At 37.3% G+C, this 24,883-nt stretch overlaps 1 protein-coding gene across 1 annotated transcript in view; it reads left to right on the top strand.

The window, feature by feature from the left end:
* Positions 1-24,883, top strand: part of EYA1 (EYA transcriptional coactivator and phosphatase 1) — a 163,541-nt gene that overhangs the window by 61,779 nt on the left and 76,879 nt on the right. Inside the window, exons 9-10 of the mRNA XM_037803271.1 lie at positions 639-721; positions 1,132-1,318. Of these exons, the coding sequence (XP_037659199.1) occupies positions 639-721; positions 1,132-1,318 (270 nt within the window). The remainder of the gene's footprint in view (positions 1-638; positions 722-1,131; positions 1,319-24,883) is intronic.

The following is a 24,883-nucleotide window of genomic DNA, read 5'->3' as shown; positions in this document are numbered from 1 at the left end:
GTTTTTGAACACATATTAGACATTCATTAAATAGAATGTTACCTAAACACCAAGACTGCATGTGTCAGAGATAAAACATTGATCATATTTTTCTTTGATCTCTGTTATATCAAATTCTTCAAGGCCTACAATTCACAATGAAATAGTGAAATAGCTTTTTTGGTGGGTCATTATAATGACCGTATCATACAAATCCAAAAGCATTAAAAGTTCTTGGAAGTAGCATCATAGTTTTTGAGCTAGCAAGAACCTTAAAGATCATCTAATTGGAACCAGTTATTTTATATTATACCTATTTAATTTAAAGATGTAAAAAAAAATCCTGGTGTGCTTTACAAATTGAAATGGAAAGCCCAGTGTCTAATATTTTTACACAATTTTGTCCTAAGTTCATATGAGTTACTCATAACCTCCGAAATTGAAATCTCTTTATTTCTTAATCCTTTGTTAATACAGTGAAACTAAAGTTGTCAGACATTTTAAGGAAACAAAATTTTAGCCATGGCAATGTATTCTAGTATTGAGGATCAAATCAAATATATTTGCATTGAACTCCAAGTCTGCCCCATTAATGTGATATTTTCCTATAGCCCCATTACGTAGCTCAGTAAACCGTATTTCTTTTCATTTTGTTTTAGGTAGCAGTTTTACAACATCATCAGGATTATATACAGGAAATAATTCACTCACAAATTCCTCTGGATTTAACAGTTCGCAGCAGGTAATTTAAAAAGCCCATTTGACTTCTGAAATATTTTTCAATGCAACTGATGATTTTCTTTTATAAAGAAAGATCTGTTTATATTGCACTTTAAGTGAGAGCTTTCCTAAACTTTTAATAGTTTTTTTTTTTTTCCTTTAAAAATCTCTTTACTAGTTTTATCTGATGTGTTGTTTGGTTTATAGATTGCTTTAGTTTTGCCTAGTCACAGAACAGAAAGAATATGAAAAGTATATCTAACTTACCTAAAATTTGTTTGCAAGTCTGAGCACTTCAGTCAATGTGTACTGGTGTCTTGCCTGTGTGAATTCAGAGAAGACACAGAAAGACAAACATGTTTACTTTTATACTTTGAATCGTATAATAAGTAGTGTTTTTACAGATTATTCTTATGTGGTTTGATTTGGTAGGACTACCCATCATATCCCAGTTTTGGCCAGGGTCAGTACACACAGTATTATAACAGTTCACCGTATCCATCACATTATATGACAAGCAGCAACACCAGCCCAACGACACCGTCCACCAATGCCACTTACCAGCTTCAAGAACCACCATCTGGCATCACCAGCCAAGCAGTTACAGATCCCACGGCAGGTAATTACGTGAATTTTATTAGTTGTGCAGGCTATATTTCTGGTGGTTTTAATGCATTTCCCTAAAGTCATATATCCATGCAGTAGTTGCATGGTTTTGGCAACACCTAAAGATAAATCAAACCCATTATTGTGGCATTGATTTTCTTTTCATTTATTTTGGGGGCTTTAAAAATTTTAATATAAATACGTAAACTTAAAACGTACAGGAAATAAAGATTTTATTTGTAAATATACTCAGTTTTCAAGATGAATATAATTTAAGTGTATAATTATAAATATTTAGCTAAAATTATTTTTTATAATCATCAACAATTAACTGACACCAAATACTGAATATGAAAATAAATGATATTGACATTGCCTAGAATTTAATGTTTATCATCAATAAACATTTAATTTTTTTTTAATCAAAGTAATGCATTGCCTGTAGTTAAAAAATCAAATAGTGTCAAGAGGTAGACAATGGAAAATGGTTGTCCGCTGCCCTAATCTTTCCAATTCATAGTCTACTGTGGATTTTATAACATTTATCTGAGTAAGGTATTTTATAAAGTTTCTGGGTGGCATATTTTTCATACCTTTTGCACATCTCTCAGTGGGCCCTTTGAAGCAAAAGCCTCTCCATCTCTGGAAGTATTCTTGTATCTTTGATACTACTTCTCTGTTCTTTATTTTGGAAACGCTTAATATTGGATACTTATCTTTTTTTAATTGGTCTTTACCTATGTTTCTTGTATTTTCTCTCATATTTCTCATTTCCAATGTTTCACAGTTTTAAATGTAGTCTCTCATGGATTATGAGATAGCTATTATCATCAAAGTCAGAGAGTTTTTGTTCTTTTTTTTATTCCCAGAGCTAAAGCCCACTCTGTTTCTACAAGTGAAAATGTTCTTAGGTTGACAGTGTGATCATAGTGTTAATTCTAGGTAGTTATCCTAAATTGTGGGGAAAAAAAAGTTTTGTGTGACACATGTTAATTTAAATTTTAACAATAAATTTGTCTTGTAAATATTAGCAGATGCCCCCCCTCCCCAAATCCTTCGTTTTCAGTGTTCCTTTTTAAAAATGCTTGCAAACATTGTTTTATTCTAAGACGAGAAGTTAAATAATTCTTAAACTTGTCTTCCAACCTACTTCAAATTTTCATTATTTCTGCTGTGCATTTCAACTCTAAACATTTTCTTTGATCATAGTATTGCATAATATTGTATCAACTTGATACAATTTTCTTCATTCATTTACATGTATAAAAATGGTTGGTGTTCATAGAACCTAATGTATAGCTCTCTCTCTTCTTTTAAGTAGATTTGACAACTGTATAATCATACTGAAGATAAACTTTTTTGTAGAATTTATTGACTTTATTATAGAACTTATTTTAGAATTTTCCTTTCTACTTTCATAAACTTTATACAGGCATCATGAGGAAAGAATGGCTTATTTCCAATTTTAGGGAGAGCTAATGGTTTTCATGAGAGCCATTTGGGTCTTACAAACTTCTTGAGGATTAAAAAAGAAGCTTTGTGAATGGGAAGTAGGAAAATGGGTCTGTGAAATAATAAAATGAGAAAAGGAGACTGCAGAATAATTTTACTTATTTACTTTTACTGCAGAATAAATTTACTTATCAAAATATATTATGATATTTTGATTGTCAAGAGTATACTATAAAACACACTGATAAAGACGTAATCATGCTTCCTAAATTAAGATTGATTAGAGTTTTGTATTTTTTTTTAAGACCTATTTTCAGGTCTTATCTCTGAAACTTGATGTTTTATAAGTTTTATTTATTAAAGGCATGTCATATGAAAATGTGTGGATGACTTGAACAAACCCATACTATAATGGGAAACAATGTGAAATTATGATTTTCAAAATATATAATGATTATATTTTAAGATCGAGTAATCTATTTTACTTTTTTTTTAAATAAATACCTAGAATTTGGGGCACTTATTTCAGTTTCAGTATCTCTGGAGCTTCAGAATAGGGATGAATTGACCTGGGGAGAAAATAATGTTTTTCAGATTTCTTATATTCAAAGCTTCCCACTAAAATAAGTATGTATGGATCATCCCCTTTTGTGTTGCATAATTAGGAGTGGAATGTTCAGTGAGTTTCCACAATGAAAAACAAATGGATTACTTTAAAAGTACAAGGAAGGTTTGGTCTGGGTTCATTTTACATTTGTGGTAAGACTGTGGATTCAGCCTGTGTTTTAACATTAACTTGCCTTTCTTGCTAGTTGTTCTAGTTTGCTAATGCTGCCAGAATGCAAAACACCAAGGTGGATTGGCTTTATAAAAGGCGATTTATTTGGTTACACAGTTACAGTCTTAAGGCCATAAAGTATCCAAGGGTGTCTGGAAAACCTGTTAGCTGGGAAGGCATGTGGCTGGCGTCTGCTCCAAAGTTCTGGTTTCAAAATGGCTTTCTCCCAAGACGTTCCTCTCTAGGCTGAAGTTCCTCAAAAATGTCACTCTTAGTTGCACTTGAGGTATTTGTCCTCTCTTAGCTTCTCTGGAGCAAGAGTCTGCTTTCAATGGCTGTGTTCAAACTGTCTCTCATCTGCAGCTCCTGTGCTTTCTTCAAAGTGTCCCCCTTGGTTGTAGCACCTCTTCAAAATGTCACTCTCAGCTGCACTGAGTTCCTTCTGTTTGTCAGCTCCTTTATATGGCTCCACTGATCAAGGCCCACCCTGAATGGGTGGAGCCATGCCTCCGTGGAAATTATCCAATTAGAGTCATCACCCACAGTTGGGTGGGACACATCTCCATGGAAACACTCAAAGAATCACAATCTAATCAAAACTGATACATCTGCCCACACAAGATTACATCAAAGATAATGGTGTTTGGGGGGACATAATACATTCAAACTGGCACACTAGTCATATATAAAATTATAGACTTATTCTTGATGGAAAGTAAGTTTTGATGGCAAAGTATACAAATTCATTCAACTAAAGAATTAGAAGGGATGATTTACTAAATATAATGTTTTTTGTTTTCAAACACTTTGACAAAAAGATTGAAATTTTAAAAAATAGTAGTTAATGACTGTTGAAATAATTTCAGATATTTCTTTTAATTTTAATAGCCTGTTGAGTTTAAAGTCAGTATTTTCTATTACTGGAAAGTTAGACTCGACTCATTATCTGATCTGGTGTATGACTAGTTTTCTGCCTTTCAATTTCATGGTATGATACAGTACAGACAAATCTATGGTGCATGTGGATCTCCTCTCATAATTTAGGGTGTATATACTTCTATTGCTCATAAAATTTTTTATATCATGATGAACATATAAACATAATCTTGTAAGAAGTTTTTCAGGGCAAATATGAAAGGACTCGTTTGTTTCTTTGCTGTGCATTTTTAAAGCTTTTGGAGGAATCGACAGGTATCTTTAAGTCCATGATATTATGCAGTATTACTTGAAAATGTATACTTTCTCATAAATCTTACATTCAAAACTTACTTTAAATGTGCTTATAATTAAATATGAAAAAATATATTCTCCTTTGGATTCGCATGTGTAATACATTCAGTGTAACATAACTTCATTATTAAAATTTAATCCTAAATTTAGTCTATTTTTAAAACTACAAATGGCGTCTGTGCATTAGTTTTTAAAATGAGCTTGTTAGCCACATACTGTCCATCTTAACAAAATAAAATTTGCGTCATCTGGCAATATATAAGAATCCTTTTACCTTGAAATATAGCAAGGTATTTATCTGACCATTCAGTAAGACTTAAATTTACTTATTTGATTAAAAATGTTGTGCCTACTCTTCAACTACCCACTCTCCCCCCATCAGATCTCTAGGTCTATTTTCATTTATTTATTTTTGTTTGTTTTTCTGTGCTATTAATAAATCTTCACTTTGTAAAATAAATGGTCCAGCTTTTCAATGAAAATAAAATTTTTATTATCATTGGGACTCTCCCTTTTAATGAGACATATGTTTATAAAATTCAGTTGGAGAAAAATCCCAGAAAATTGATGATGTGTATAATACATATCATTAGTTACATCCAATAAGGCACAGCCTCCCAATGAAATGGCTTTCTGCTATTAGAGAAAGTGTTCAGTTTCTGAAGAAGGGTGTTCCATGGTAAATTCAAATTCTATTATCTAGAAAGGAAATTTTTTAATTTGTTTTTATCGGACATGAGGTGGGTTTACAGAATAAGCATACACAAAATACAGGATTCCCATATACCACTTTATTGTTGATACCTTGCAGTGGTGTGGGACATTTGTTATATTTGAAGGAAGCACATTTTTCTGATTGTTTTATTAACTATAATACATGTATTGTGCAGTTCCATGGATTTAAAAAAATTTTATTCTAGTAACATGTATACAATATAAAATTTACTCTTGTCACCACCTTCAAATATAAAATACAGTGCTGTTATTTATATTTATATTGTTGTGCTATTGTCAACACCATCCATTACCAAAACTTTTCCATTGTTCCAAATAGAAACTTTGTATATTTTAAGCCTTAACTTCCTATTCCCTACCACTGTCCCTTCCCTGGTAATTTATATTCCAGATTCTGACTCTATGAGATTGCTTATTCTAATAATTTCATATCGTTGATCATACAATATTTGTCATTTTGCGTCTGGCTTATTTCACTCAACATGATGTCATCAAGGTTCATCTGTGTTGCCGCATGTATCTCAACTTCATTTCTTATTACAGCTGAATAATGTTCAATTGTGTTTATGTACCACGTTTTGTTTATACGTTCATCAGTTGATGGACGCTTGAGTTGCTTCCATCTTTTGGCAATTGTAAATAATGCCACCATGAACATCAATGTGCAAATATCTGTTCGAGTGCCCGCTTTCAATTCTTTGGGGTGGAGACCTAGAAGTGGAATTGCCAGGTCATATACAGTCATTCTAACGGCCAAACTGTCTTCCACAATGACTGCACCGTTTTACATTCCCATCAGCAATGAATGAGTGTCCCTGTTTCTCCACATACACTCTAACACTTCTAATTTTCCATGTTTTTAATAGTAGCCATTCTAGTGAGTGTGAAACGGTATCTCATAGTGGTTTTGATTTCCATTTCCCTTTTTGGCTGAGCATCTTTTCATGTGCTTTTTGGCCATTTGTATTTATTCTTTAGAGAAATGTCTGTTCAAGTCTTTTGCCCATTTTTTAATTGGGTTGGTTTTTTGGTTTTTTTTTTTGTTTGTTTTTTTTTTCCTTTTCATTTTTGAGGTGAAGAATGTTAAATATTCTGGATATTAAAGCCTTTTGGATATGTAGTTTCCAAATATTTTCCCCATTTTTGTAGGTTGTTGTTTGACTTTCATGATAAAGTCCTTTGAGGCACCAAAGTTTTTAATTCTGATGAGGTCTCATTATCTATTTTTTTTTCTTTTATTGCCTGAGCCTTGGGTGTAAAGTCTAAGAAATTATTGCCTAACACAAGGTCCTGAAGATGCTTCCATCTATTTTCTTCTAGGAATTTTCTAATTCTTGCTCTTATATTTAGGTCTTTGATCCATTTTGACTTGATTTTTGTATATGGTGTGAGGTAGGGGTCATCCTTCATTCTTTTGCATATGGAGATCCAATTTTCACAGCACCATTTGTTAAAGAGACTGTTCTTTCTCAATTGAGTGGTCTTTGCCCTCCTGTCAAAAATCAGGTGGCCATAATGTGAAGCTTAATTTCTGATTGCTCAGTTTGATTCCATTGGTCTAAATGTCTGTCCTTGTGCTAGTGCCATGCTGTTTTGATTACTGTGACTTTGTGGTAAGTTTTAAGATTAGAAGTTTGAGTCCTGCAACTTCAAACTTCTTTCGCAAGATAGCTTTGGCTATTTGGGACCACTTACCCTTCCATATAAATTTGATTATTGTCTTTTCCATTTCTACAAAGAAGGTTTTAGAATTTTGATTGGGATAGTGTTGAATCAGTAAAGCATGTTGGAAAGAATTGACATCTTAACAATATTTAGTCTTCCAATCCATGAACATGGAATGTCCTTCCATTTATTTAGGTCTTCTTTGATTTTGTTTAGAAATGCTGTGTAGTTTTCTGCGTACAAGTCCTTTTATATCCTTGGTTAGATTTATAGCAAGCTATTTGATTATTTTAGTTCCTATTGTAAATGGATTTTTTTCTTGATTTCTTCTACTAATTGCTCATTAGTAGTGTATTGAAATACTACAAATTTTGGGGTGTTGATCTTGTACCCCATGACTTTGCTGAATTCATTTATTAGCTCTACAAGCTTTGTTGCAGATTTTTACAGGATTTTCTGTATATAGGATCATGTCATCTGCAAACATGGGAAAGTTTTACTTCTTCCTTTCTGATTTGTATGCCTTTTATTTCTTTTTCTTGACTAATTACTCTGGCTTGAACTTCCAGGACAATGTTGAATAACAGCAGTGACAGTGGGCATCCTTGTCTTGTTCCTGATGTTAGAGGAAAGCTTTCAGTCTTTTATGATTAAGTAGGATATTAGCTGTGGGCTTCTCATATATGCCTGTCATTGTGTTGAGGAAATTTCCTTTTATTCCTAATTTTTTAAGTGTTTTTATCAAGAAGGGGTGCTGGTTTGTTATAGGCCTTTTCTATGTCAATTGAGATAATCATGTGGGTTTTTTTTTTTCCTTCATTCTCTTAATGTGGTGTATTACATTTATTGATTTTCTTCTGTTGAACCACCTTTGCATACCTGGGATAAATCAGGCTTCATCATGTTTTACAGTTATTTTAATATGCTGTTGGATTTGGTTTGCTAGTATATTGTTTAGGATTTTTGCATTTATATTCATAAGAGAGATTGGCCTTTCATTTTCTTTTCTCAGTGATATCTATATCTGGCTTTCTTATAATGATGATGTTGGCCTTATAAAATGAATTAGGGAGTGTTCCCTCTCTTCAGTTTTTTTGGAAGAGTTTGAGAAGATTGGTGTTAATTTTTATTGGAATGTTTGGTAAATTCAGATTCCATTACCTAGAAAAGAAAATTTTTATCAGAGTGAAGTCCTCTTATCCTTGTCCAAATCTAAGACTATAAGTCAATATCAAAATTTAATCCATGATAACTTTAAGTGATGGATTAAACTCATTTTAAATTCCTTTTTTGAAAACGATTCTTCTTTGTAAAGTAGATGTTTTTCTGTATTTAAATCAATTAAATATAGAAGAAAATTAAAAGTAAATTTTGGGATGTTTCCTTCTGTGCTGATATCCAAACTAACTGACGTGTAATGAGTATGTTATTTTCTTGCACTGAACCCTTAAAGCTTAAGGCATATTATTACCAACATAATTGAAAACATTTTTCATAAAAGTATTACAAATAATTTAACCACTTGAGAGCAATTGTCATGAAGGGATTTAAAATAAAACACATTAGCATTTCCCAAAAGAGCCCGTAAGTCAAATGTTTTTAATGTTTTTCTGTATCACATGGCTTGTATATGTATAATGAAAATAAGAACACTCGTTTGAATCCAATTTCTGTGTTGAATTTAAATAATGTGGCTTGAAAACATTTCTTGCCCCAACATCTCTTGGAACATTTTATGTTGATTATGACATGTAACTCTCATAATTATAGTACATAGTAGAATACAATCATTGTGCTTAAGCTTCACAGTTATTATCACATTCCATCTTCTATCCCACCTATGATATAAGTACTATTTGTCCCCATTTTACAGATGAGGAAAATGAGGTCCATAGCTCATAAATGCTCAATAGACATTAGGTATTATTAAGTTAGTAAAGAATTTTGAGGCAAAAATCTTATGAAAGGATTATTTATTAAAATATATCACCTGTAATGTTGTATTTTTAAAATACAAAGCAGTCAGAGAGAGAAAGAAAGTGGATGGCAAGTAAAACACTTGGAATGAATGTGAATTAAAAGCTAATTACTTATTTACTAGGAATGAGTTTTAGTATGGATACAAGCCACCATTTCAGAGGATATTTTCATATGAATTTATTACAAAAATCTTGACATTGAAATCTACCTTTTATAAGCATCAACCATGTGCAGGCGATTTTCTGGTTAAGGTGATGTACGGGAATCTGGCCAATATTAAATTTCAAGTGACAGAGGAAAAATCAGTATAAGAGGGAATTCAATATGCATGGGAAACCATTTATTCCCTGTGCTGCTTTGATCCCTGCCAAGGCTCAAGAAAGTAGAGCAAAGCGCCTGAAAAACAGGGAAACATTCTTGTGCAAAAGTTGCAGGAGAACTCTGAGCCCACACAGGAATTCAGTGTGACTGAAAATCTAAGCCGCCAGCCATCTTCCCTGAAAATGCAGGAAATTTGGGCCATGCCTTCTCTACCTAATGTGTCTCCTGCTGTCCGTTCACTGTGGAAATGATACCGAGGTTTGCAGTAGCATGCATCTTGGGTCCTACCTTTTGCTGGAGACGTTTAGACCATACTTGTTCATTTTCACAGATGGCTTGTGGACTTTGAGAACTTTGCAGTTTGTTTAGCTCAAAAATAAACTGTTTCAGTGAAACAATTTTAACTAACGTTTTGGAAACATTTTGTCAGCAAAACAAATATTTGTACCTAAAATAACCAAGCTATTAAGATGTGATAAAACAAAACAGATGTTTGTTTTGGGTTGTTGAGTTTGTTTGTCTTAATGGCATTTGTTTTCTTTCTTTTTTTTTCCCCCAAAGAGTGCAGTGTTAACCTTAATGAGATTATAAACTAATAGAAATAAAGTTCACTCTTTGTTTTATATTGTCAGGAATGTAATAAAAGTGAGTTTTGTTACCTGCTAATTTTGGACTGTGTTTCCAAGAAGTAAAAAATTCCATCTTGTGGCATTTACCCGTTTTGTGCCTCAGCACTGCTTTGACTAATTTTTTCAATTAGTTGGTCACCAGTAAGGATACCCTGTAGAGTTAATTTTAGTACTCTTGGATTCCAATATGCTGTTCTTCCTCATATTTATATATAACATATGATTTGTTTATAAATAATCAAAATAAGAAAGCATAAATTGAGTTAACCTAGTTTACTGCTCCTCCAAACACTTATTATTTTATCTTCTTTTGTAACTAAACGATTCATTATTTGAAAAGCTATAAAGCATTAAGTGTCTTGTGAGACCAACACAAATCAATGTACTACGTTCCCTTGTTTAAGTTGGAGGGCATGAACGTTTACTGATCCGATCTTTTAAATAGACATGGTTGGGACAAGCCATACAAAGTTATATGTGTGTGACATCCTCCACCTCATGTTATTGAGATTGGTTTTGGATTAAGTTTTAAATAAAGATTGATGGATTAAGAGCTACCATTTTGCTCCTAGTTTAATACCCATCCCTCCCCCCCCAAAACAACTTAATTTTAACAAATTTTTTTTTTTTTTTCTATTTGCTGAATAGTAGTATATAGGCATAGGGGAAAAAAATGAAGGAACAGAGGGTTTACAGAAAAGAGTAAACCCCCCTACATCTTCTGTGCCCAACCCCTGGATTTCTTTCTGCGGTTTCTTCTGTATCCTTCCAGGTATACAGTTTGCTTAAACAATTACACAGTACCTTCCCTCACACCACTCCCCAATTACGTTCCCCCCCCCCCACATTTAAGCATGCACACCTTTTTTTTTTTTTTTTTTTTGGCCTTACAGATAATAGAATATGATACATACTGTTCTGTGCCTTAATTTTTTCACTTAACAGTATACAGAAAATTTCAACAAGTATTTTTGTTGTGGATTATTTATACAAATATAACAATGCCCAGTATTTTTTGAGCATTCACTATGTACCACGCATTGTTCTCAACACTAAGTTCATGCATTAACTTAGATAATTCCCACCAGGTCCATGAGATCAGTAGAGTTGTTGTTATCCCCATTTTACAGATAGTAAGCTAAGGACAGGTAATTTGCTAGAGTTTAGGGACCATACTGGGATCTAACCCCTGGAAGCTTGGCTCCAAAACTCGAGTTCTTAACAGTAAAACTTGCTGCTTCTTTACCTACTGTGCCCGAAGTTTCAGAGAAGCAGGAAAACTGAAGTATAAACAAAGCTTGTAAAAGGTAGTAGCTATGTGATATTCATTTTCCTTAATCATTCATAGCTCTCAGCAAAGTGAGGGGCATTGATTAGGAGGTGTGAGTTAAATACTTGTTAAATGTTTAAATGAGTTCTACTTGCTGATAAAATAATGTCAGTCTGAAATTATAGGGAATTGGTATGTAGTATATTCAAGATTATCTTATAATGTAAGTATTCCCTGAACCATAAGACCAGTTTGTGGATATCTTGGATAATCCAACAGCCAATTGTGTACTTTGTCCCTTACCTGCCACTCACCTGAGTCTGCTCTATCCCCACTCCACTTTTATCCTAAGTGATACCTGCCATGGCCCTGCTTAGGGAACGATTTGCCAAGCGTCTCTTCACCATTTCCCAGAGGCCTCATTCTCTACCCTGCCCTCATTCCGTACCCCACCCCCATTTCTCTACTTAAAACTCATGGTTGACGAGCACTAAGTATAGGCGTAAGGGTGTACTTGTATCAAGGAAAAGAGAAGCCATCAAATTTAAAGTGCAAGTAGGCATCTTAATCCAGTACAATCGCCTTCTAACAGTTTCGAAAACATTTGTTTGACCCCTTCAGAAACTTAACAAAGGACCACTTTATAAGATTAAACTTTTATTTAACTGCTAATATTTAAGAGTATAATTTTCCAATATCATACATTGTATATATACAGCATTTCAGTTGAATTTTCGATTGAATTAATAATCATGGACTGAATTTAAAATCATTTATGCTATTGTTACCTGTGGGAAAATAGATTCTGAATTTCAAACAACTAATTTAAAAATACTTGGAACTAAGCTGAGTTGTAAATTGGCAACTCTTTTATATCTACAAAATATATGAGAAACTTTAGCATGAAGCAATTGGGCAATGAGGAAGCTTTGAATCTTAAAGTTAGAGGTAACCTTATAATTTTTTTTGCTTAAGTCTTTCACTTTAATGATTATGAATAAAAAATCCAGACTAAAATTTTCCATAGCGCACAGCCTGTCACTGGCTGCATCTGTTAATGCCACCCTGGAGTGGCAGCCTTCGGGGGAGCGTGGCATGGTGTGGTTTTTCCCACACTGCCCTGGAAAGTGCCAGTGACGGCCAAAGATGGAGACTTTAATGAGTTCCAAGGTAGAACAGGGGACACAAGTGTCAGGTTTAACATTATCAGGTTTCCCTTACTTGAAGTCTTTTCTGATCCTCTGATAAGACGATATTCACTGAGAATCTTATCAAATGTAATGTGCTTCCCAATCATACTTGGGCGAGTACGGTTCCCTGCAGCCCCTCACCCCGGGGCAGATTTATGCACTTCTCTTGGGCACTGCTCTTCCCGTTAGAATCCCATTTAAAGAAACTGGGGCTGTGGCTAGGGATTCAGAGTTGGGCTAACCTGGGTTTGAATCCTGGTTCTACCATTTACTCTGGGCATTACTGAGCTCCTCAGTGTGTCAATTTTCTGTAAAATGAGGAGGCTAGCACTCATATATAGGCTGAATATGAGAATCAAATAATGTGTGCAAATTGCTCAGCAAAGTGATAGACACATACTAGGTCCTCAGATGTTTCTCACATCAAACCATTCAAGAGATATTTATAAATGCTTGCTGTGTGCCAGGCACTGTGTTGGGTGCTGGGGATGTAGAGGTGAAAAGAAAAGTGCAAGGGTCCTGGCCTCAGGGAGCTGATTACCTCTCGGAGATTATTACTATTGAGTATTGTGCTTTATAAATGTCTGAGAGAAAAATAAAAGCCCCCAAAGTGTGCTTCACCAGTTTTCTTCACCTAGAATGCGTAAGGGGGATTTAAGCCAGGGCTTTAAAGTGTGAGAATATGATAGACGTTTCTAAGAGGTTAGCCATACCTGAATGTAGATAATGGCTCTACTCCAGGGACAATAAAGCTCTCTTAATTTAGTTACTAGACCTTGCCTGAGGAATTAATTTACCTGGGATAGCTCAAGTAGTGATTGTGTGAAAGGGGAGTAATGGTTATAGAATATAAGTAGAAAAGTCAAAGCAATTCTTGAAATTAATTCAATTAATATTTTTTGATCTCTGGCTTCTGGTTAATCCTATAAGGCTAATCAACAAGTTTACTTGCCTTTGGTTTATTTTACACAAGTTTTTATGGGAGGGCCCTGTGGGTGATAACTTAAAGTTATGAAGGATACTTTGCTTTAAGACTTCTCTGATCCTTTGATTGGGTAATATCTCACTGAGAATCTAATATAATGTAATTTATTCAAGGCCCCACCAAGATTTGATAACTTCTACATTGAAATACTCCCAGTATGAAATTATCATGGTCACACTCCAAGGCATGTGACTCTGAAGGCTTGATGGCCAGTTCCTCTTTAGGTCTACATGGATCTCAAGTAGCGTTTGAGGAATATAATGGGCCTTCCCTCTGTACTGTGGCCTTCCGTATGGGAATCAGCCCTGGTTAGACCTCTTAATCTTCATAAGTGAATGCCATTTCTTTTCTCAGCTCAGCTAACTTAGAAAAGCCCATGGGTCTCCATCCAACCCAGCAACCAAGTATAGCTGCTCTCAAAGGACCTTGTTAGTATAACCTCTTACCATCTTGCTGCTTAAAGCTCAAAGGAGAAGCGGGTTTCTGTAAGCTGCTGGGGACATGGAATGGCTCCTTCCTTCTAGATACTTAAAATTTACCCTTAAAATAAGCAAGACCACCCTAGAGCCATATGATTCACCATGCCAGCGCTGAGCCCTCTGAGCTACTGCTGTCACTGAACTTGCACATTATGTGGTCAGCTGCCAAAGTATGAATCATGTGATGCTTGCTGCTTTATTTATGGTGAGGATACGTTCTTGGTAACACTCAGCATCCCCTTAACGAGCGACCCAAAGAGGCATTTCTGCCTCGGCCTCTCCTAGGAGTGCTTAAGATTTCTGAGGAGAAATGGGGTCGTCTCATCTTGTGTACCTTCAGGTCACAGAACTATCTGTGGCTTTGCCCTCATTGACCACAAACTGCAGGGCATGCACACTTCTGCGGGTCCGCTTGCCACTGCCTTCAGTAACCTTCCTTCCCCATAATTTTTCTTCTAATTTGCCCATTTAAAAAAAAATGCTATATTTAATAGGTTATCTTAAACCCCTTTTGGGAGAAAAGTGGGATATAAATTATTCAGAAAATAAAATTAAGAATTAAAATAGTTTTATTCGATGAGAATAAGGACCAGAAAAAAAGATTTGCCAGCTCAGGAACAAATTGCCTTACAACCACAATATTTTGTCTTTTTGGTTCACATGAATGCAGAAACCTCTGCAAGATTCTCAAATAATTGTAGCCTCCCAAGAGCACAACTTCTCCATCTTTTCTTCTTTCTGCTCAAACACCCAGACCTGCCCTGTCTAATTAATAGCCTTGTTATTGCCTTCAGTTCAGCTAATACATATTTAAAAGCATGCTGCCAATTGTAAAATGCCTTCCAAATGTAAGAATTCATTTTCTGTATTACTGACATCGTTTTAAACATCTGCAATTTATTTTATCTTCCATCCCTGACCACCTCTTCCATGTTCTTTCCTCAGGCATTCTCAGAACTGCAGGATTTTCATAGAATCTATTTCCATTCCAGATTTCCATTTACGTTTTCCCTAAAGTATCTGTTTCAATATGTTTTTTCATCTAATTACCTCCCTTGGCTCTTTAGCTTTGATAAATCTTGAGATTTATTCTTTAATTGTGCTACTTAATTGCATCACACTGCTCCTTAACTGAAGTAAAGGCAGAAAGCCCAGTTTCTTCTGCTGTATGTTAATTAAGGTTTGATGAAGATCCTCAACATTTCAATAGCTATTTATTGAGCATCTCTTACTTTCAAAGTACCGTTGGGTTCTGTAGGGATACAGAAAGCAAAAGGGTCCTTCCCTCTGCTTAAGCAGCATTTTGCTTCTAAAGAAGACAGTTATGTGAATAGCCAAACTTAATAAAAAATTGAATTAAAAAATGCCATGCTAGAAGAACAAATAAATGCTCAGGAAGAATGCAGGAACAGGGATTTCTTATATAAAGTGTTTGGAGAAAAAAATTAACAAAGGAGGTGACATTTGTGCTCAGTATTAATAGATTGGAATGAGACTAATGGATAGAGAATAGGGATGAGATATTTATTCAAGGCCAAAGAAATAGACCATTTTAAATGAGCTCAAAGGCAGGGTACCATTTCTTCAGAACACACTGTAACTATATTTAAATTTCACCAAAGGATCAAAACATTTTGAGCCAAAAGAGCACTTTATGACAATCTTTGCAGATAAAGTAACAGCCCAGAGAGGTGACTTTGAATAGTTCAGTTAACATAATGAGATTAATGTGTTTGTACAAAATATTTTCGCATACCTTATCTTATATAATCTTCACAAGGTTGCCATCCCCATTTGACAGTTGAGGAAACTGAGGTCCTGATAAGGCCCAGATAATTATATAAATTACAGTTTACCAGGTCTGTTCTGGAATGTACATAGGCCCTAATGTCTTGCTTTGTAGATTGTTTGTCCAGTGCAGTGAAATTGGAACTACTCGGTTTTCCATGCTTTTTGCTGTGAGTTAGGGGAGTTGGGCAGATGAACCAAAATTTGCAAGATCCCCCCCTCTGTCCCCAACATAATCAGATGAATTACTTCTCAAGCATTGAAATGTCGTTAGTTCACCTTCTCAGAGTCAGTGAGGGGTCTGTAATTCGGTGGCCAATGCTTGTTTGTGGGCAGGTCTCTGCCGTTGCTGCAAGTCCTCAGAAGAAGGCAGCCGCCAGGCCTCCCCAGCCTGTCTGAGGCTGATGAGCCTGTGCTTGTCCAGGTCGCTGCCAAGTGAGGCTTCTGGCTCAGAGAGTGACGCTGGCTCTGCGGAAAGTCAAACAGGTCCAGAGGGTGTATGAAGCCGGAGGCCACAGTGGGAGTGGCAGTGGGAGGCTACAGAGTGAGAGGCCCGGGTTCACGTCCTAGCCGTGGTACATGCTAGCTGGTAGCCTTTAATTTTTATTGACTTCAGTCTTTTCATCTATTAAATGGGGAGAATAATGTACCCCTGAACAGATCTGGAGGAGAGGAGGCCCAGTTCTCCCCGCCCCTCTGCTTCTCAACCCTAACATGGCCTCACTTCGTTTATAGGGAATGGGTAAGGTCTCTACCTAGTGCTGCACTGTTTGAAGTAAACTGGAGCCAGGGCAGGTCTGTTCCCATTCTCCTCCTGGCAGATCCTCCCTAAATGAAGAAAGCACACTGATGAGTATTTATGTGCAATAGAGAGAGATTAAATAGAATTTTACCTGGGAATGAGCAGTGATGATGTGTGTTTTGCTATGTGAACTGGGGATGTTTCCCAAAGTTGCTAGTTCACCCAACCATAAATATTTAGCCTCTGACATATTCCAGGAACTATTTTAGACATGGAGTATTCAGTAGAGTACAAAACAAGGCTCCTGCCCCCGAGGAGCTTACATTCTACTGGAGGGCACAGGCTGCAAGCAAATAAATGCACAGCTGGTAGTCAGAACTGCTTGGAAGAATGAGAAGCTGGCTAAGGAGAGGAGAATTAGGGCAGGCAAGAGCTCGCTGAAATCTGACATTTAACAGGGACCTGAAGGAGGTGAGGAGAGAGCCACCTCCAAATCTGGGGGAAGAACATTCTGGAAAAGGCAGTAGCCATTGCGAAGTCCTGGAGTTGGGACTGGGCTTGTTATATTCAGGGAATGGAAAGAAGGCCATGTGGTTGGAGCAGAAAGGTGAGGAGAGCAGTAGGGGATGAGGTGAGGGGGCTGGAAGGATGAGATCGTCAGGAGGCTGGAAAAATGAGATGGTCATGGGCATTGTGGGCTGTGGGGAAGATTTGGGATTTTATTTTGAAAGAGTTAAGATATGTTTAAGCAGAAGAATGGCATCATTTCATTACATTTAAAAAGTATCTCTCTGGCTGCTGGGAAGAGAATTAGCTAAAGCAGGTAGATCAATTAGGAGATAATTCCAATAGTCCAGGTGAGAGAGGATGGTGGCTGGGCTAAGGTAGTAGGGGTGGAGGTAGTGAAAGAGGTTGGATTTTAGAGAGATGAGAAGGTAGAACCACCAGGATTTGTCAGTAGATTGTATGAGAAGAAAATAAGAGTCGAAATGGGAAAGACAGCAGAAAGTAAAGGTTTTGTTGAAAAAAAAATTGAGATTTCTGTTTTGCACATTAAGTTTGAGATGCCTGTTAGCAGTCCAAAGGGAGATGGCAGGTGATTTGGATAAATACGACTGATGTTTATAGGGTATGTAGAGCCTAAATTTGACTCAACACATACAGATGTTATTCAAAGCTGCATGACTGGTTGAGTTCACCAGGGGAGTAAGTGTGAATATAGAAAGGGAGGGAGCCAAGAATGGAGCCCTGGGCTTTCCAACATGGGGGCCCGGAGAAGAGGAAGAGCCAGAGATGTAGGAGGCAAGTAGGGAATGTGGTCAGGGGAAGTAAGTGCTGCATGTGCTATCAGTGAAATTTTGAGAAAGACAAAACTTGAGTCCTGACCATTGAATTTGCAGAGTGGAGGTCGTCGGTGAGCTTGGTAGAGAGGAATGTTGGTGGAGTGTGGGAGGCAATAGCATAATGGAGTGGGTTTGAAAGAGATGGGAGGAAAGGTCGTTTAGACGGTAATTCTTTCAATTCCTTGTGCTCTGCTCTATGGGGTAGTAGGGAATTGAGGCAGAAGCTGCAGGGGGAAGTGGGGAGCAGGGTATTATTAAGTCAAGAACTATGTCTCGCCTGTTTGTGTGCATATGGGAATAACACAGACAGAGGGAGCACTGGCTGGAGTAGGTGAGCAGGGGTGGGCTCCCATGTTCAAAAGGAGGGTGATCGGTTTGCTAATGCTGCCATTACACAAAATACCAGAAATGGATTGGCTTTTATAAAGGGGGTTTATTTGGTTACAAAGTTACCATCTTAAGGCCATGAAAGTTTCCAAGCTAAGGCATCAACAACAGGGAACCTTCACAGAAGAATGGCCAGTGGCATCTGGAACACCTTTGTTGTCTAGGAAGGCATGTGGCTGGCATCTTCTTCCTTTGCTCCCAGGTTGTGTTTCAAAATGGCTTTCTCCCTGGATATGTCTCTCTAGGTGTCCAGGGGTATTCTCTTAGTTTCTCCCAGGCAAACACTGGAGTAGCAAAAGTCTGCTTTCAATGGCTGTCTTCAAAAGATCTCTCCTGACTGAAGCTTTCTCCAAAATGTCACTCTTAGCTGCTCTGAGTTCCTTCTGTTTGTCAGCTCTTTTATATGGCTCCAGTGATTTAATTCACTGAATGGGTGAGGTAACACCTCCATGGAAATTATCCAATCAAAGGTCTTGCCCACAGTTGATTGAGTCACATCTCCATGGAAACAATCAGTAGGTTCCAGCCTAATCAACACTAGTACATCTGCCCCCACAAGATTGCATCAAAGAACATGGCATTTTGGGGGACGTAACACATCCAAATCAGCACAGAGGGGTTGGCCTTAGGAGCACTGAAGGCTCATCCATTTAACAAAAGGGCGGACAGACTGTGTATAACACTACTGGTAGGTAGGGAGACCAGGGTGGAAAGTATAGAAAGGGGCTGCTTCTATTTTCTCGGTGATGGAGAGGCCAGGTTTCTTGCGATGGCTATGAAGTAATGGTAATGAGAGGGTGACCAGCTGCCTTACACTGTTGCTTATGATCTCACTGTGCATAACAAACACAGGTAGCATGCAGATTCTCGAAGGCAGGAGCTGTTCTCTTGCTCAGTTGGATCCCCAGTGCCTGTTGCCTGGTGCATAGTAGGCGCTCCCTCTTACCATGTGATCCAAAGACAACACATGCTTCATTGGCTGAGGTATTTGCTTGTGGTAGCCCAAGGCAGGACCAGCTACTAAATTTATGGGCCCTGGAGCAAAATGAAAATGTAGGACCCCTCGTTCAAAAGTTAAGAACTTCAAGACAACACGGCAGAACCTAAGCCATGTGCAGGACCCTTTTGAGCATGAGCCTGTGTGTGAATGCACAGGCCACAAGCCCGGGGAGCCAGCCCTGGCCTCAGGTCCTAGTTGAATCTGATCAAACACAACTTAAGGATGAACCGCAGTCAGAAGGCAGCAGTTCGAGAGCACAGCCCAACAATGCGATGCCCCAGGAACAGCAGCATTGCATGTCTACTGCTCCTTCACAGGTATAGGAGAGAAGGATGGAGTCCAAGCAGCAGCTGTTGTCTTCACAAAGATTAACAAAGTTGCAACATAGGAGTGTGTTAAGAAAATGAGCAGGAAAACGCATACGAACTGTAGGTAAACCTTTATGACAAAAATACTTTAACTAGCAATGTCTCCTGAATCAGAAGACAGCAAATCTCCGTGTTGGGAAGGGGACAGTGCTTGATTATGGGAAAAAGTAAACCTCAGCAGTTTCAGGGGTTGCAGGCTGTTATCAGTATAGATGTGACCTTAATGACCATTGAAAAGGGCATTTTAAAAATCCCTCCCCATTCATTTCCAAAACTCCAGTAGTGAAGGGTAGTGTGAAGCAAAGGTGAGATCCAGTGCAAGGACTCAATGAGGTATTTTGTAGCTACTTTATTGATTTACTTAAAAGAGTATTTTAAAAAGTATGTAAAGACATTTTAAATAAATTTTCCAACATTGTTCCTCTTTTATTGAAAAAGAAACCAAGTTAGCTGAATAAATATATGCATACACATACAGTCTCTGTTGTGAGCATTTGGTTTCTACGGTAATTCATTCTGCCCCGTGGGAATCCAAACCTGAAGTTTAGATCACCACTGGAATTTCTTAAGAGTTAGAGAAGGATAGGAATTTCAGCTCCAACTCTGAGCACCTCTGATATACGGAGGTTGAACCAGGCAGTCCTTTCCCACTCACTTGCTTTCAGAGAGACACAGTTTTTTACAGGAAAATTTGTCACCTTCAGCTACTAGAGATCACCTTAGGTCAAGGAAGATATCATTTTCAGTGTGAAAGACCTTCATACTCCCTATCAAGTTATCTTTTCTCTTGGCTTCTCTCAGAAACAGTGTAGCTCGTTTCCCGCTGCATGCGTGTGCTCACCTGCTGTGTGTAATTTGTGCTTGTGTCCTGTAGATTCAGCCAAATAGAAAGAGCCCAATAAACAAGACCTGGGGCAGTATCTGTTTTGTATCAATTATGTGAAACCTGCGGCCTGAGTGTAGCCATTCGGTTAAAGATGAGACACCTTTCCATGGTGTATATGTCTGCTGCCTGTGTTGGCCTGTTGGGTATCGAATCATGTCCCCCCAGAGGGTTGTTCAGGGCCCAACCCCTGGTCCCATGATGTGAACTCATTCATAGGTAGGACCTCCAAAGATGGTGTTAGTTGAGGTGTGCCCAAACGGAATGAGGGTGGTCTTGGTCCAGTGTGGCTTACATCCATATGAGCAAAGCACAGAAGAGAAAAGGCGACTGGAAGAAACCAGAAGTCAACGGAACTGGAAGAGAAAGGAGAGGACATTGCTGTGGGACATGAAAGCTAAGGAACCCAAGGATCGTGGCCAGTCGGAGCACTACTGGCCCTAGAAGAAAGCAAGCCTTCCAGCCTCTGAAACTGTGAGCCAGTAAGTTCCTGTTTTTATACCAACCCATTGTGTAGTATTTGTCAGAGCTACCAGGAAACTAAGGAGACTCATAATCTATTCTGCATTTCAAGTTTATGGTGTTCATGACAAAAGCAAAATCTCCTTTTCTTGCCTTGTTTGCATATTCAAGATAGACAAATTTTGATATCTTAATGCCTCAGCTCCCTTCCCACCTGGATGGGGGCCTTTAAAAAAATATGTTTTTAATTCCTTATCCACTTATTAATTCCAAAATATTTAGCAGTTATTTGCCCCTTATTCTCCAATTGCTTCAGCAACATGTTTCACTTATCTTTGCCACACTATTTTAAAATTTCATTTTTGCTTTAGTTTTAAAGAAACCCAGTGAGCCCAGGGTGATTTTCCTTACTTGACTCAACACAGCGGAGCTGTATCAAACTCATTTATTTTAGTTAATACAATTATATGCTCACAAGCCAAATCCCAATGCCTCTTTTTGTAAATGAAGTTATATTGGTGCAGAGCCATGCTCCTTCCTTTACAAACTGTCTGTGGCTGTGTTTGTGCTTCAGTGGCAGAATGGTAGTTGTGACAGAGATTATAGGACCCAGAAAGCCAAAAAGATTTACTGTCTGCTTCCTTCCAAAAAAAATTGGCTGACCCCTACTCTAGAGTCTAGAGGCAAAAAAGAAGAAGGGAATTGAAAGTGTGGGCAGGTCTACCTCTGCCTGGCCATGTACCTGTGACCTATATGCCACTGTCCCTCTGGTCAGTTTCAGTATCTTTGCCTCTCACAGTGGAGCTTTTTTAGAGAATTTAGAGAATTTTTTAGAGAATTTAGAGAATTTTTGGATAGTTTTGATTTTATGTGGTTTTTTGCATTCCCTGGAGGAAGATGCAATCCCACTGATTTACCTTAAAGGAATCAAACTCACAGCCACATGGCGGTTTTCCCTATAGAAAAACTAATTTTAAAAATTATAAACAGAAAGGTACCCAGTGGGTATATCTGACTCTTTTGGCCAGTGGCATCAAGCCTGACACATCGTCCTCCCTCTGGGGCCAACACTTTCTTGCTGAATCAGAGTTCATCCTCTCCGCATTCTTTCTTTCATTCTTATTGATTTGGGCCTTGTACACCCACCTTTAAGATGACTTTTGTATATACTTATGTTGATGTTGAGAGTCTCAAAGTTGGGGAGTGCTTCAGTGTCAATTGTTGTATGGCATCTGCTTGTGTAATTGTTGCTCGCTTGTATAATTGTTTCATGTGCTTTAAGGCTTGAGCCTCCAATGTGATAGTATTTGATTTGTGGAAGTAAATCTTTTACTTCTTTTTTATATGTGTCCCCCTTAGCAGCAAATCGAATATTAGGCATTGAATCAATATTCAAATGATTATTGATTACCACGTCTCATGTTCACTAAATTCAGATCATCTTTCTAAGGTTATCCCCAAAAACTCTACACTTCATTTGCTAAACTGTATTGTCTTCACGTAGACAATGTGTGAAGGGTCTAGCCAGAGTGTGTAGCTCCTCTGGCCGCAATCCAACGTCATTGTATGTGTGGTGAGAGCTTCCTCCTGCCAGGAGCTCAGTTACTCAGTTCTGCTTCGGGGGAGTAGTCTTTTACCCCAATAGGATGTAGAAATGAGCAAGAGGGAGTCAGACTTAGAAATGAGCAAGAGGGCCTCCATCCTCCCAAAGTACTGAGGAAGGAGCCTGCAGGAATTCTGTGCTCCACTTCCCTTACAGCTACCACTGCTCAATGGAGTCCCAGGGGTGTAAAATTAGATCAGGAATTCCCGGCTACCTTAGAATAAATGTGAAAGCTTATCCTTAAATCTTCAAGGAGCCAACTAGGACTTCATGCTGTGCCACAGGATGATGTAAAAATCAAAGACTTCTGTGAAGGAAAGCATAATTTAGGGAAATATTGGATTGATTTAAGAAAATATCAGACTGGGAATGGTGTCTGCAAATATGACAAAAGGGTTGAAAGCAGTTTTATATAAATCAGTGAGAGTGTAAAAATGAGAAAAGGACTTGGACAGGTTGCAGAAAGAAATATAATTTTCAAGCAAATATATACAAGCATCACCAATATTTGCAAATTGAAATACACTACTGTTTTACATCTGATAAAACAGCAATGTTTTGTTTAAACTGATGACAACCACTGTGTATAAGGTTGTGGTAAAACTGAAACAATTTAAGTTGATATGATCCTCTTGAAACTATTTGGCAATATTCAGGGAGTCAGAAGAAGTAAAACTGGCTGAAGAATTTTGACTAGATACAGTAGGCAATAAACCCTCATGGTTTCTGAGGTTAGAGTTGCCCCAGATGTTTTATATAGATTAGTCTGAAAGTGACTGATCTATTTAAGAGGGAGAGAGCAAGAACTAGCAGCTAGGAAGATTTTGTAAGTGTTTACATCCATAGATAATAGAATTTTAAAGCTAAATAATCCAGTTTATGTCCTCAGTTTGACAAACAGAGAGACTGAGAACTGAAAGGAGAGGAAGAAACTCATTTAAGGATCAAGTAGAAGTTACTGGCTAAGGAAAAGAAGAGGATCTAAAAGGAACTCGATGGACTCTTCTGAATGCCAGTTCTCTGTTTTTGTTTTTTACTATTGAAGGATTTTGGAAGTTTTCTGTAGTATTTACAAATGTAAAATTTTCTTGATCTTATGTAGGTTTTAATATCTTATGACTGAGCATGTAAAAAGTAACTTTAAATGATCTTTTAACAATAATTACAGCTATCTCTCATTCATCAATATTTTTGGCTAGCTAATAAAAATAATTCCTGGCTTTAATAGAGTAAGAACTAAACTGGAGAAGCACTTTCAGTAGTCAGGTGTTTTGTTTTGTTTATATATCCTTTACGCTCTAGACTCTTACTGTGCTCTCCAAATAAAAACAAATGAATACAGCCAGGGTCTGCCTCCAGGAACTTGTGGTCTAATAGTTGCTCAAATAATTGTGTTAAATTACTTATTATCCACTGCAAATATACATAATTGAAAAAATTGAATAATCCTATAGTAGAAATAAATATAATCATGAGGGAGGGGCCAAGATTTAGATAGAGAATTCACGAATATGTTTGAGCTTGATTTTTAACTGTTAATAGGAATTTCACAGATAGATTGGGGTGAGAGTTGAGAGAAGGCATTCCAAGAAAAGTTGTGATACAGCATGACTCTCAGGGTTCTGAGATACTTAGGTGTATCTATCTGAATAGAACACTGGAATGTAAAGAGCAGTTAAAGTATTGGAGACTGACTTGGGAATTTTCTTTTTGTTTAAGGTAGCTAACATAGAGTGCTAGTGCCACATACTGTTTTAAGCACCTTTATATGTATACAAGTTTTATCTTATCTCATTTATTCCCATTTTATAGATGATGAAACTGAGTCATGGAGAAGATAAATAACTTGCACAAAGTCATATTACTAATCAGTGATGGGGTCAAGATTTGAACTGTGACAGTTTGAATCCATAGCTCAGTCTCCTAAGAATTAGGCTGTCCTTCCTGTTACAAACTAGGGAGTTTGGAACATTGAAGGGTTTAAAAGCTCTCTGTAATACAGAAGATGGTTGAAAGGCTGGGGGGTAGCAAGCCTGGAAACATCCTATTGCAAGATTCAAGACAAGAGGTGATTAGAGCCCAAATTTAGACCAATCGTGTTTTGAAGGTAAAAGAACAGGGTGTAGCCTTGCTTGGATAGAGCCAGTAACAAGTTCCTGGCTTGGGAAACTGGGAAGATAATAATGTCATTAATCCCAATTATTAATAGAGAGGGAAGATTCCATTTGAGACAAGTTTAGGTGTGATGCCCATGGAATATTCAGGTAGAAAGGTATAATAAACAGTTG

The sequence above is a fragment of the Choloepus didactylus genome, chromosome 14 (assembly GCF_015220235.1).
Source record: "Choloepus didactylus isolate mChoDid1 chromosome 14, mChoDid1.pri, whole genome shotgun sequence".
Classification (NCBI taxonomy): domain Eukaryota; kingdom Metazoa; phylum Chordata; class Mammalia; order Pilosa; family Megalonychidae; genus Choloepus; species Choloepus didactylus.
Note: the sequence above shows the minus strand (reverse complement) of the source record. Positions and strands in the feature narration are given on the sequence as shown.